The 15,028-nt window shown below is 41.8% G+C and overlaps 1 protein-coding gene across 1 annotated transcript in view; it reads right to left on the reverse strand.

Annotated features, from left to right (window-relative positions):
- Positions 1-4,782: 4,782 nt before the first annotated feature.
- mtpn (myotrophin) overlaps positions 4,783-15,028 on the reverse strand; it is a 96,255-nt gene continuing 86,009 nt past the window's right edge. Inside the window, exon 4 of the mRNA XM_072485360.1 lies at positions 4,783-5,547. Within this exon, the coding sequence (XP_072341461.1) occupies positions 5,461-5,547 (87 nt within the window). The 3' untranslated portion in view covers positions 4,783-5,460. The remainder of the gene's footprint in view (positions 5,548-15,028) is intronic.

Here is a 15,028-nt window from a genome sequence, read left to right on the forward strand (position 1 = left end):
AATGACATAGGTAAAACAAGGAATAAGGCCCTAAAAGCAGAATATAGGGAGCTAGGAAGAAAGCGGAGAAATTGGAACTGAAAGGTAGCGATCTCAGGATTACTACCGGCGCCACGTAATAGTCAGAGTAGAAACAGTAGGATATATCGGGATGAATACGTGGCTGAAGAGATGGTGTGAGCGGGAAGGTTTCAGATTCCTGGGGCATTGGGACCAGTCCTGTGGAGGTGGGACCTGTACAAACTACATGGGTTAGACCTGGGCAGGACTGGGACTGAGGGGGGGTACTTGCGAGAGCGGTTGGGGATTGGGGACGGTTTAAAATAATATGACAGGAGGATGGGAACCTATGTAAGGATTCAGAGCCGGAGAATCAAGAACAAGAGAAAAAGACAGAAAGGAGAATAAGAAAGGTGATAGGCAAAGAAATCAAGGGCCTGTATCAGATAATGGCTGTAAAAAATAGTAGGGACGGGACAAGGAACGTTAAAAGGATTAGCCTTAAGGTTTTGTGCCTGAACGCTCAAAGCATTCAAACTAAAATGGATGAGTGAGTTGCGCAAATAGATGCAAAGGGATATGATAGTTGGGATTTTGGAGACATGGCTCCAAGGTGACCAAAGATGGGAACTAAACCTCGAGGCGATTCAGTTTTTAGGAAGGACAGACAGAAAGGAAAAGGTGGTGCAGTTGCATTGTTGAATCATAGATAAAGAAGATATTGATACAATATTGAGGAACTATATTAGCACAGGTGATGTTGAATCTGTCTGGGTCGAGTGAAGAAACACCAAGGGGAAAGGAAATCATTCATAGGGGTAGTACACAGATCACCAAACTGCAGTGGTAATGTTGGGAATAGCAATAGACAGGAAATCAGAGATGTATGTGATAAAGGAACATCTGTGCTTATGGGTGACTTTAATTTGCATAAAATTGGGTGAGTCAAATTAGTCACCGTGCAACAGAGGAGCAATTTCTGGAGTGTATAAGGGATGGTTTTCTGGACCAGTATGTTGAAGAACCAACAAGGGAACAGGCCATCTTGGACAGGGTGTTGTGCAGTGAGAAAGGACTGGTTGGCAATTTAGTTGTGAAAGAACCCTTGGGAATGAATGACCATAACATGGTAGAATTCTTCATGAAAATCGCTTGTCATAAGTCGGCTTCAAATGAAGTTACTGTGAAAAGCCCCTAGTCGCCACATTCTGGCACCTGTTCGGGGAGGCTGGTACGAGAATGAACCGTGCTGCTGGCCTGCTTTCAAAGCCAGTGATTTAGCCCTGTGCTAAACAGCCCCTATCACGGTGGATAGTTAATTCTGAGATCAGACTCCTGAACTGATTGTTTGAAGCATGAGTTGGCTATAATGGACTGTGAAACCTTATCGAAAGGAAGGACAGTGGACAGACATTCAAGGAACGAATAGGTGAACTCCAAAAATTGGTATTCCTATTTGGCACAAGAGTAGAAAGGGAGCTGTGGTCAAACCATGGCTTACAAGGGAAATTAGAGATAGTATTGGAGTCAAAGAAGAAGCATACAAATTAGCAAGAAAAATCAATAGTCCTGAGGATTGGGAACAATTTAAAATTCAGCTAAAGTGTACCAAGGGATTGATTAAGAAGGGGAAAATATAATATAAAAGTAAGCTAGCAGGGAACATAAAAACTGACCGACTGGGACCTCGGCGCCGTGATGCTGCAGTGCTAACCACTGCGCCACCATGCTGTCACATTAGGTTTGTGGCAGATAGGTGTATGGAAGTTAAGTCTCAACATGATATGTTTCGCCATTGCTTTAGGGAGGGGTTTTAGGCACTGGAAGCATGCCTATCAATGATAGTGCAGTATAAATAATATGGAGTTTCAAGGCAAAATGCTGCATTTAAGCGAGAAGTAATACAGATGCGTTAATAGGTGTAAAAACGTTGAACATGGCTGGCGAAGGAGGCCGTTACTCACAGAGAATGTTGCCTAGGTTCAATTATCAGTGCTTCAGAGCCCCTCCAACCTCCTGGTGATGCAATTTGTTTATTTGTAAAAGAATGATTTTTAGAGTGGAGAAAAAACCTTGCAACATGTGAGAATTCAAAGCAGCTAGGTATTAGAAACTCTACAGTGCCTCATCAGCAGCAGCAGCACAAGATAAAGATACTAACAGCTGAAATCTAATAAATACAATTTAACAACTGGCCTGCAATAAGCCATTTTTAAACAGAAGATCACATTCTTCACTGCACTTACTGAGAAGTCATTGTGCTGCAGTAAAATGTTTGGCATCTCCTTCTTGTTGAGCAGTGTGTGGGCCAGCAAGCTGATGGGGAAAGATGATGCCAGTCAACTCGGTTTATTTATTTTACTGCACTCCTATTTGATTGACTGAGGGAAGGAAGTAACTAGCTACACCTGGAATAAGTGCATGAGACTATTTTGCAGACAGGCATTGTGCTTGCACTAAAAGATATAAATCAAATGGTACAATTGAACAGACAAATAATCTGTATCTACTTAACTGTCAATTTTTTGGATCCAGTGAAATATTTTAATTTATTAATTTCATATTAAATATGTTTGCTGCTAACATTACTTTCCTGCTATACTTAGGAGACAGAATTAAGGACAGCCCCAAGTTTGCCTTGATTTTTTTTTACTTATCCCAATGAGCAAAGGTTTTCTGTAATGCATCAAGTCTTTTGACTGCAAATTCTGTCAAGGGAATCACCATCCTAAAAATGTATGGAGTGACCTACAAAGAAGAAACCATAGCCCCATTATCCAATTCCGTCTCTACCATAGCCCCATTATCCAATTCAGTCTCTACCATAGCCCCATTATCCAATTCAGTCTCTACCATAGCCCCATTATCCAATTCCGTCTCTACCATAGCCCTATTATCCAATTCAGTCTCTACCATAGCCCCATTATCCAATTCAGTCTCTACCAAAGCTCCATTATCCAATTCAGTCTCTACCATAGCCCCATTATCCAATTCAGTCTCTACTGTAGCCCCATTATCCAATTCAGTCTCTACCATAGCTCCATTATCCAATTCAGTCTCTTCACCACCTTCACCCTATTGTCTAATTCAGTCGCACCACCATTGATTGATTGATATTTATCGTCACACGTACCGAAGTACAGTGAAAAGTATTTTTCTGCGGCCAAGAAAACGTACACAGTACGTACATAGTAGACAAAAGAATAATCGACAGAGTACATTGACAATGGTACATCAAAAAATAGTGTTACAGTGCAAAACAAGGGCCAAACAAGAGCAGCATTCGTCCCGTTATCCAATTCAGTCTCTTCACCACCATTGCCCCATTATCCAATTCAGTCTCTTCACCATTGTCCCATTGTCCAATTCAGTCTTACCTTGTATGTAGGCATGTTTTGTGAAACAAGTGAAGGTAGATTGGCCAAAATCACATTTAAACATACTTTAATCTAACTCACTACAAAAAAGCCTTTGTGCAGATACACTCACCAATCACTTGCCTATATAAGAGGGTGTTGCAGTTAAAACTTACACCAATGCTTTCACTATCAAATGACAGTGCAGCATCATTGAGCCAAGACTGAGCCAGAAGGTCACTGGTTCAAGTCCCCCCCGCCCCAGAAAATCACAAATTAAGGCCGGCAATTCTGTGTTATACTTGGGGAGTGCTGCAGTATCAGAAATGTGTGAGGTTAGCCCTATCTGTTGTCTCAGGTGCATGTGAAAGATCCCATGGCACTACAATCAAGATCAATAGTTTAGCGCAGGGCTAAATCGCTGGCTTTGAAAGCAGACCAAGGCAGGCCAGCAGCACGGTTCGATTCCCGTAACAGCCTCCCCGAACAGGCGCCGGAATGTGGCGACTAGTAACTTCATTTGAATCCTACTTGCGACAATAAGCGATTTTCATTTCATTCATTTTCATTTCATTTCAATATATATTTCCTGGTGGCTTGGTTAATAATCATCCTTCGATACCTACCATCAAAAGTACATCATCTGCTCATTTATCTTTGTTATTTGCAGGACGTTGCTGCATTTCCCGAAAACAGCGAGAACACGTTAAATATTTCACTGGCTCATTGGCAATTTGTGAAGTTGTGAAAGGCTCCCACAATATAAAGGCAAGTTTGCTCTTTCTGATTAACCAGTTTTGCTTGATCAAATTTCACATTTCCCCTTCCTGATAGCTGGGCTCTTGACGTTTTGTTTTAAACTGAGGAGAGAATATAATCCAGGAGGAAAAATTTTGTTTTACAAAAAAGGAAATAGGCTTCTGGGGCTTCTTGACAATTTGGAAATGAGCAGGCAGCATTCTCATAATAATAATCTTTATTAGTGTCACAAGTAGACTTACATTAACACTGCAATGAAGTTACTGTGAAAATCCCCTAGTCGCCACATTCTGCCGCTTGTTCAGGTACACAGAGGGAGAATTCAGAAAGTCCAAATTACCTAACAGCACGTCTTTCGGGACTTTGGGGGGGGGGGGGGGGGAAACTGAAGCCCCCGGAGGAAACCCACGCAGACACGGGGAGAACGTGCAGACTCCGCACAGACAGTGACCCAGGCCGGGAATTAAACCTGGGACCCTGGCGCTGTGAAGCAACAGTGTTAGCCACTGTGCTACCGTGCCGCCCATTAGATGTGTTGAGAGACAAGCTGGCTGTTGGTTCAATAAACCTGGATGGATGCTTTGCACCTCCTACAGTCAACAAAATAGCAACAAGAATCAAAGATTTTTTAAATCCATAAGCCCACAAAACAATGGAAACAAGACCGTTTACACACATCTTTATTTTATTAAAACAGATTTCTCAAGTCACTGATTATTATGCAACAGAAATAGTGATAGTTCACTCAATAATCCAATTGTTATCACGATCATCCTTAAATTGTTTTTTGTAATAAAACGTTCACAAATCATTATGGTTCACATGATAATCAATACCCAAAAATCAAGGGAAACAAAACATTTGGAAGGTGTCTTCAAGTCAGTGAGGTGCTGCGGCTGTCAAATCTTCAAATTTCAGAAATGAGCTGCTACATTTTGTGAGTACTGCATGAGGGGAACACAATAATAAACTTCTGCTGGAAAACTTTTCAGCACAATCATTTAAAGAACATCTGCTTTACTCTGTCCACAATGTAGGAAAACAAGTCCAAGTAAAGGTGACTCAGGAAGCTGGACATGTGCAGAATAATCATGATACGAACTGCCTTCAATAATCACAGCAATTTATTTTTTGTGTTGAACTATCCCTAGTGAGACGTGGAATCAGTCCATTGGACGCCTTGCAAGAGCTCTGATACTTATGTTAATCAAGTATGTAACTGTACAAAAACATGCTACAAACTTGTCTGTTTAGTCAGAATTAAAAGATGCACTCGGAAGCAGAAAAGAATTGAGAAGGAAAAAAAAAAATGAGATGGTGCAGCACGAGGCCAGCAAGACAATCATCACTTGAGAAGTTCTCTCATTTCAGGGCTTTCAGCAACTTCGAAATAGCTCATTCCATCAGGGCATTTCTCTGTTTTATTAGCACCCTGTGTAATGGAAAATGATGGAAACAAGACACAATTAGAAACCAACTGGAGACAGATGACGTTCACATAAATAAGACCTAAAATATTGGCTCCTGTTCAAAATGAAAAGCGAACAGAACCATAATTTAAAAAATGACACCGATGAGGAACAAAGCAACGAGACAAGCTTTAAAATAAATGTGTCTGCTGATTTAATAGCAGTATGCTGGTGAAAAGTGAGAGCACGGACTACAGATTAATAAGTCTACCACTATCACTGTGCAGCTGCCTTGAAATAACCAACAAGCCTCACTCAAGTGAAATGAAGTTGTTACTTGGATCGATTTAAGGTTCAACCAATATAACCTATAATAAAATATTAGTCATTTGAAAATGAATCAATTAACATTTGAACCATTTCTAAGCATATCCATACCGACCAATGAAATTTTCCAATCAGCTTAAATGCTCAGAAAAATCAGTTACTCAAGTTTTGACCTCTGCTACACTATCCAAATGATTCTGGCAGACAAGATCATGCAAATGTTTGTCAGAAGATTAGTTCAATTCCTCTCCAAATATCCTCACATTCGTTTCAGTTCTATTAACTGAATTAATGGATCTTAGATATTCCCCACTGCACCTTATGTACTAAATAATTAAGCTTTAATTCAGAGTAGTGCCTCAGTTTTTCTGTTGTTTTGACAATCTGTACCTGGGATACAATTATGTTTTGGCTTTTTTTTTTAAACAGACAACAGGTTTCCTTGATCTGAAAAAACATTTCAGGTTTAATGCTTTATTGAAATGCTTGTGGACAGTTCAATGATGCAAGTACAATGAGTATCACATGTGAAATATATTGGTGTGACATTAAAAAGTGGAATGGTTTAAGAGCAAATTTCCTGTAGTATATTGGTGGTAATACACCAAGAGTCTAGTGAAACCAGAATAAGTATCTTGGTCAGGAATATAGCCAAAGTGTAGAGGATGAAATGCCTTGCAAAGTGTTCCAAGTCTTGATGGTACAAAAACTTGGAATAAAAGTCCTCTGTACATAACGCACATTCAGAATTCAAACAGAAATGAAGGCTGCGTGTAGAGGCAATCACGGTCCTTTATCTAGCCCGTACAATGCTTTTTAATGCAAATTAGCTTCTTCCCTCCCCAAAAGGCAATACTCTATGAAAGACCATGGCCGGACAACACGGTGGCACAGACAGCTGCCTCACGGCACCGAGGTCCCAGGTTCGATCCCGGCCCTGGGTCACTGTCCGTGTAGAGTTTGCACATTCTCCCCGTGTTTGCGTGGGTTGATTTGCGGGGGTCGGTGGATTGGCCACGCTGAATTGCCCCTTAATTGGAAAAAAATGAATTGGGTACTCTAAATTTTAAAAGAAATTAAGACCATGGCTGAAATTCTCTGGTCACTCGCTGGTGGCAGGATTCTCTGGCCCTGCTGGTCGCGCACCCCCGCCGGCAGGTTTCCCAGCGGCATAGGGTGGTTCCAATGGGAATTCCCATTGATAGCGGTGGGAAGAGAATCCCGTCACCAGCGACGACACACCGCCTCCCACTTTCGAGAAACACGTGGCCGGTGGACCAGAGAACCTAGCCCCATATCATTTTTATCTATTGTGCTAAAGTGGCAGAGATTTGCATTATTGGCTTGCTCGATAGGTTACTTTTTAATAAACCGGAAATTCTTACCTAGACTAAATTCCAGGATCTTACAGATAAATACAACTAGGAGTGAATGGGCACAAGGTAGACCAGGCAGAAGCTAGGACAGTGAGCTGTCACACCAGTCAATGCTGTAGTCAGTGAGCAGCGTTGGAGAAGAGGGTGGACCAAAACAGGCTTTTGAAAATAACAATTAAATAATTCAAGTCCAATTTCTAAAATGTGCTTTCCTGAAATGATCTTCCACAGCTTACTCTCCTATATCCCATTTAGGATATATCAAACTGTTGGATATCCAACTTCTCCTCCTACACAGAAAACATCTCCCCTCCCAAAGACCAGTGAGAACCTGCATCAAATTCTATAAAATCAGCAGGACCCTGTTCCTTGCAAGCATCAGGGAATTAATATTTGTATTAAATGCAAACGCTGATACTACTGAAAAGACGAGATGGATTCCTCTGCCAGACATGGGCTTTCCTCCTAGAGCAAGAGGGATACAAATATTACTGCAATTACAGCAACCCATATCTCATTTAACCAGAGCAAGCACTTTCTCAAGCCTGTAATAAAATGTCAGCCTACACGAGGAAAAAATGTTACAGACAACATAAAACCAATGATTCATAAATAACCTGCAAAGAGAGACACACAGTAAGCTGCAACACCAAAATATATCATTTCATAAAAAATGAGGGCCTACTAGGAGGGGATTTGTACCCAAGTTTGAACCTCACGCAAGGAACAAGCAAGTTGAGCCTTTAGGAAGTAATCTTGTTATTTATTCAACCCCTACACACAAAACAAGCAGACTACCAATTACTTGAAACAGATCTCGAGGACTCGCATCTTCAGATTAACTTGTAGTTGTGTTATTGTCCACAATTCACACAACCTTGTCAGTGCTTTGGATAAAAGCAAATTACTGCGGATGCTGGAATCCGAAACCAAAAAGAAAATGCTGGAAAATCTCAGCAGGTCTGGCAGCATCTGTACGAAGAGAAAAGAGCTGACGTTCCGAGTCCGATGGTCTTGACAAAGATGAAATGGCTTTGACAAAGAGTCGTTGGACTCGAAACGTTAGCTCTTTTCTCTCCCTACAGATGCTGCCAGACCTGCTGAGATTTTCCAGCATTTTCTTTTTGGTTGTCGGTACTTTTATTATTCAGTCAACTGATATCAGAATTTGGAATTTTGCTCTATAGCATTCCCAATGCTTGCAGGATTCAAGTCTTAGGTTTTCATATTCATATTCTGTCTTATTAGCATCCTGCACAAGTTATTCAATCTAGCTGTGCTTTGAGTTACAAACAGCCAGTTTTCAATTAGCCCAGAGAGAAATATTAGTTGACAACTGCAAAGGTATGTTTAATTCATAAAGAACTATGATTGTCTACAATACCTAAATCATAAGAGGTACTGTACCATAGCAGAAACAAGCCTACTACAATTTCATGGAACAGTTTCTTACACAAAACAACTGACACAGACGCAAGTGACAAAGAACAGATGAAAGTTATGTTTAGTTTTGTCTCAATCACCTGTTTAACATTTGAAACACAATGCATTTTGGGAGACAAATGTAACGTAATCCACTATCCTAAAAGGGATACTTCCTAAAATGGTGAAAAGCTAAAAGTGGAGATTCCAAGGGATTTGGGGATCCAGGTACAAAGATCATCAAAATATCATGAACAGGTACAAAAAAATCAAGTTGCATGGAATGCAGGCCTTTATACCTAGAAGACTAGAATAACATTGGGTAGAAGTTATGCTACTGCTCTACAAAGTCTGGGTTGGATCACATGTTGACACCTGAAGGACTGAGAGTAGTTCTGGGACCAGAGGTTAGGAATTAAGTATTGGCGGGGGTGCAGTATAAATATACTGGAATGATAACTGAATAGCAAGGGCGACATGAAAGGGGCAATTACAGGACGGCATGGTGGCACAGTGGTTAGCACTGCTGCCTCGTGGTGCCGAGGACCCTGGTTTGATCCCGGCCCCAGGTCACTGTCCGTGTGGAGTTTGCACATTCTCCGTGTCTGCGTGGGTCTCACCCCCACAACCCAAAGATGTGCACGGTAGGTGAATTGGCCATGCTAAATTGCCCCTTAATTGGAAAAAAGAGAACAATTACATTAATTCTGGTTAACTTCCCTGTAATCTAGAAGCTTAAAGGGTGATTTGATTGAAGTTTTCAAGATATTAAAGGGAATAGACAGGTAGGTAGAAATGGTTTTCATTGGTTGATGGGGACCTTTAGAACCAAGGGAATACTGTTAAAAATTAGAACCAGACCTTTCAAGAGCAAAAAAGGAAACATTTCCATACACAAGGGCAGTACAAATTTGGAAAACTTTTATATTTGATTAGTTGTTAATTTTACATCTGATATTGTTACGACATTTGGTTAACAAAAATCTAAGGGTCATGGAACAAAATTGTGGAGATAGATCAGAAATTAGCTATGATCAGACTGAATGGTGGAATAGACTTGTAGACCTCACATCCCTTTCTTGTGTTGTGTTTTTTTTACACTGATGTGATATTTGTTCAATTAAGAACTTGCATCGAACTCTTGCCGAGGCCTGCTCCATGACTTTTGTCTAATGCAGCTGACAATATTTTACTTAGCAGATGTGGCTCAGTTGGTAGCACTTTCACCTTTGGGTCAGGAAGTTCCAGGGATCAAATCCCACTCAAGAACGTGAGCACAAACATCAAGGTTGACAACTCCAGTGTAGCACCGAGGGAGTGCTGCAGTGTTAGAGGTGCCATCCTTTGGTCACGATGTTAAACGGAGGCCCCTTCTCTCCTCTCGGGTGGATGTAAAAGATCCTGTGGCACTATTTCAAAGAATAGCAGTGGAGTTATTCCAGTGCCCATTAACGTCCTAAAAAAAATTATCTGGTCATTATCCCAATGCTGGAAACAGGGTGTAAGTAAATTGGCTGTTGCATTTCCTACAATACAACAGTAACGATACTTAAAAGTACATCATTGGCTGTAATGTGCTTGGAGATACCAGGCGGTTGTGAAAGCACAATATAAATGCAAGATTTAAAAAATACATAATATTTAGTTTGCAGAACTATTCATGTGCTGATATCCAATCTCTTTCTTAACCACCTTTCTTTGTTCTACCCACTGGTGAGCAACCCGCCTCTTCACTCTAATTTATTGGGCGCAACCAGATCAATCCCAATTCCCATCAATTTTAATTAACTCATGAAAAGGCCAGTTCACAATCCTGACTAATTTATAATTGTAATTTAAAAATGGGAGGCCAATGAAATTACTCCTGTTCCAAGTCCGATGAGAACAGATTAGATATTTTTACACATTATGAGCCAAGAGGAAAAAACTCTTCTTAGAAAAGCACCAAGTTGATCGGCAGCTTATTCCCGCTGGGTGGCTCAGTACTGAGCTGCCGGGCTAATATGTGCAAAGTTTTAATAGAACTGAAAACATAAAATGCTGCAAACTCAGCTGGTCTGATAGCATCTGTGGTGAAAGAAACATAATTCAAAGTTTCAGATCCAAGGATTCTATGGGAAGCAAGAGATGAAATTGCAGAGCCGTTGGCAATGATATTTTCGTCCTCACTGTCAACAGGGGTGGTACCAGGGCATTGGAGAGTGGCGAATGTCGTGCACCTGTTCAAAAAAGGGACTAGGGATAACCCTGGGAATTACAGGCCAGTTAGTCTTACTTCGGTGGTAGGCAAAGTAATGGAAAGGGTACTGAAGGATAGGATTTCTGAGCATCTGGAAAGACACTGCTTGATTAGGGATAGTCCGCACGGATTTGTGAGGGGTAGGTCTTGCCTTACAAATCTTATTGAATTCTTTGAGGAGGTGACCAAGCATGTGGATGAAGGTAAAGCAGTGGATGTAGTGTACATGGATTTTAGTAAGGCATTTGATAAAGTTCCCGATGGTAGGCTTATGCAGAAAGTAAGGAGGCATGGGATAGTGGGAAATTTGGCCAGTTGGATAACGAACTGGCTAACCGATAGAAGTCAGAGAGTGGTGGGGGATGGCAAATATTCAGCTTGGATCCCAGTTACCAGTGGCGTACCACAGGGATCAGTTCTGGGTCCTCTGCTGTTTGTGATTTTCATTAATGACTTGGATGGGGAGTTGAAGGGTGGGTCAGTAAATTTGCAGACGATACGAAGATTGGTGGAGTTGTGGATAGTAAGGAGGGCTGTTGTCGGCTGCAAAGAGACATAGATAGGATGCAGAGCTGGGCTGAGAAGTGGCAGATGGAGTTTAACCCTGAAAAGTGTGAGGTTGTCCATTTTGGAAGGACAAATATGAATGCGGAATACAGGGTTAACGGTAGAGTTCTTGGCAATGTGGAGGAGCAGAGAGATCTTGGGGTCTATGTTCATACATCTTTGAAAGTTGCCACTCAAGTGGATAGAGCTGTGAAGGAGGCCTATGGTGTGCTCGCGTTCATTAACAGAGGGATTGAATTTAAGAGCCGTGAGGTGATGATGCAGCTGTACAAAACTTTGGTAAGGCCACATTTGGAGTACTGTGTACAGTTCTGGTCGCCTCATTTTAGGAAGGATGTGGAAGCTTTGGAAAAGGTGCAAAGAAGATTTACCAGGATGTTGCCTGGAATGGAGAGTAGGTCTTACGAGGAAAGGTTGAGGGTGCCAGGCCTTTTCTCATTAGAACGGAGGAGGATGAGGGGCGACTTGATAGAGGTTTATAAGATGATCAGGGGAATAGATAGAGTAGACAGTCAGAAACTTTTTCCCCGGGTGGAACAAACCATTACAAGGGGACATAAATTTAAGGTGAAAGGTGGAAGATATAGGAGGGATATCAGAGGTAGGTTATTTACCCAGAGAGTAGTGGGGGCATGGAATGCACTGCCTGTGGAAGTAGTTGAGTCGGAAACATTAGGGACCTTCAAGCAGCTATTGGATAGGTACATGGATTACAGTAAAATGATAGTGTAGATTTATTTGTTCTCAAGGGCAGCACGGCAGCATTGTGGATAGCACAATTGCTTCACAGTTCCAGGGTCCCAGGTTCGATTCCGGCTTGGGTCACTGTCTGTGCGGAGTCTGCACATCCTCCCCGTGTCTGCGTGGGTTTCCTCCGTGTGCTCCGGTTTCCTCCCACAGTCCAAAGATGTGCGGGTTAGGTGAATTGGCCAATGATAAATTGCCCTTAATGTCCAAATTGCCCTTGGTGTTGGATGGAAGTGTTGAGTTTGGGTAGGGTGCTCTTTCCAAGAGCCGGTGCAGACTCGAGGTGCCGAATGGCCTCCTTCTGCACTGTAAATTCAATGATAATCTATGATTAATCTAGGACAAAGGTTCGGCACAACATCATGGGCCGAAGGGCCTGTTCTGTGCTGTATTTTTCTATGTTCTATCGATGACCTTTCAGTTTTTTGGGGGTTTTATCCACAATATTTCGTGACTGTAAAAGTTTTTTGTTTGAGAGATTACAATGTGCAAAAGCTGGAAGCCACATTTCTAGTTGAAAGCCCATTGGGTTCTGATGAATATCTGTACCAAAAACTATTACGTACATTCTCGCTTTACACATAGCAACAAACCTGGCGTGCTTCAGGATTTTCCATTTTCATTAGTATTTTATTGTGGGCCAGAGCTCTCAGTGGCGCTATTCCAAAACAAAGCAGACTGGTGGCTCAATTTCTGCACAGCTACTCAATGGCTCAAGAACATGCAGGAAGCTGGCAACTCACTCTGGTGGCAGCTCACCGGGTGCAGAAGTTAATCTTCAAATTAGACCTCAAAAATAAGGATTGGGAAAGGGCGGAAAGGAAAAAAAACATCTGCAGGTAAACTCAAAATGTGTTCTCGCTGCAACAAATCTTGTTACACATCAATCCAAGCCACTATTAAAAAAAAATATTAGAACCTTTATTGTCACAAGTAGGCTTACATTAACACTGCAATGAAGTTACTGTGAAAAGCTCCTAGCCGCCACATTCCGGCGTCTGTTCGGGTACACAGAGGGAGAATTCAGAATGTTCAATCCACCGAACAAGCACGTCTTTCAGGACTTGTGGGAGAAAACCGGAGCACCCGGAGGAAACCCACGCAGACATGGGGAGAACGTGCAGACACCGCACAGACAGTGACCCAAGCCGGGAATCCAACCTGGGACCCTGGCGCTGTGAAGCAAGCAACAGTGCTAACCACTGAGCTACCGTGCCGCTATACAGTGCCCATTTTTAAGATTAACTGGGTTGCACCATAACACAATTGACAAGGGTGGTCATCGTAGAACGGATCTGGACACAGAAAATGCAAATATCAAATCCGATCAATTAAGTCTGAGATGAGGCAGGTGGACTAAGAAGAGATTTATTTAATATAAATATCAGCACAGGTTGATGACTGAGTCAGCAAGGACATTATAAAAGAGCCAGGAGAAGCTCTTCTTGCAATTTTTCAATTATTTAGATTTTTTTTTTTTTGTCCTGTTGTACTGATACCAAAACTTTAATTTTATCTCCCTCACCAGTTGGAAAACACAAGTATAAATAAATATCACAACCCAGAATCTAGCCTTCAGTCCTCTACAAGTTTGAGCAATGAGGATTCGCCAAGTAAGAATCTGGGGTCCTTAAACTCACACAGAATCAATCAAAATACACGATGTTAATGCCCATTAAATCAGTGTACAGACATCAATAATGCAAACTGGCCAGAAGCACACCAAACACACCTGAACTCCAGCGATATATGTAAGAAGTGATAAAATGAGCAACAGAATTAATGACCTGCTGCCCCAGTGTCATCGGGAATGACGAGTAACACATGCTCCATTCTATCAGTAGACACTGATGGATGAGGTTGGAGATTGCTGCTTAGTGTGGGAATAAGAGAGTTACCACAAGAAAACCATTCTGCTAATACAGCAAGAGGGGGTTTCCATCAAAGCTGTCACTACTACAAGTGCATTCAGAATACTGATGGCAATATCCAAATAATTTCTTGCACATCCATGTAAAAGAAATTGAAGACTCGCATTTATATTGTGCTTTTCACAATCACCTGTATCTCAAAGCACTTTACAGCGTATTAAATACTTTTTGAAATGCGGTCACTGTTCCGATGTAGGAGACACAGAAGTCAATATGCAAACAGCAAACTCTCGCAATGTGACACTGATCAGATTTTTTTGTGTGATGTTAATTGAGGAATAAATATTGGCCAGGACAGACTCCCTTACCCTTCTTCAGGGTCCACCTGAACAGACAGATGGTGCCTCAGTTTAACATCGCAGCCAAAAGACATACACGTACAAAATTATCCAACATTTCTCTTTAAATATTACAAATATGTCTGTGTACATGCATGTGCGCACGGGCCTGTGTGATTTCAAAGACTGAGTAATACTAATAAGCTTCGCCTCCAACCAGCTGCAATTTCTGAGAGCAGGGACAATGGACCAATGCCTCCATCAGCTCACGTTTCAATGTTTCTATCATCTCCTAACAGTGGACAATGCACTCATCAACAGGACATAGTATCTCATTAATCTCAATTTACTCATGGAGTCAGACTGCTCCACTTCACATCCCAACTCCAAAAATTACAATCTCACCCCATTCAAACAAATACACACGAGAACACAAGAAATACAAGCAGAAAGGGCAGCATGGTGACGCAGTGGGTTAGCACTGCGGACTCACTGCGCCGAGGTCCCAGGTTCGATCCCGGCTCTGGGTCACTGCCCGTGTGGAGTTTGCACATTCTCCCCGTGTTTGCGTGGGTTTCGCCCCCACAACCCAATGATGTGCAGGGTAGGTGGATTGG

Source organism: Scyliorhinus torazame, chromosome 19, assembly GCF_047496885.1.
Source record: "Scyliorhinus torazame isolate Kashiwa2021f chromosome 19, sScyTor2.1, whole genome shotgun sequence".
Taxonomy (NCBI): Eukaryota; Metazoa; Chordata; class Chondrichthyes; order Carcharhiniformes; family Scyliorhinidae; genus Scyliorhinus; species Scyliorhinus torazame.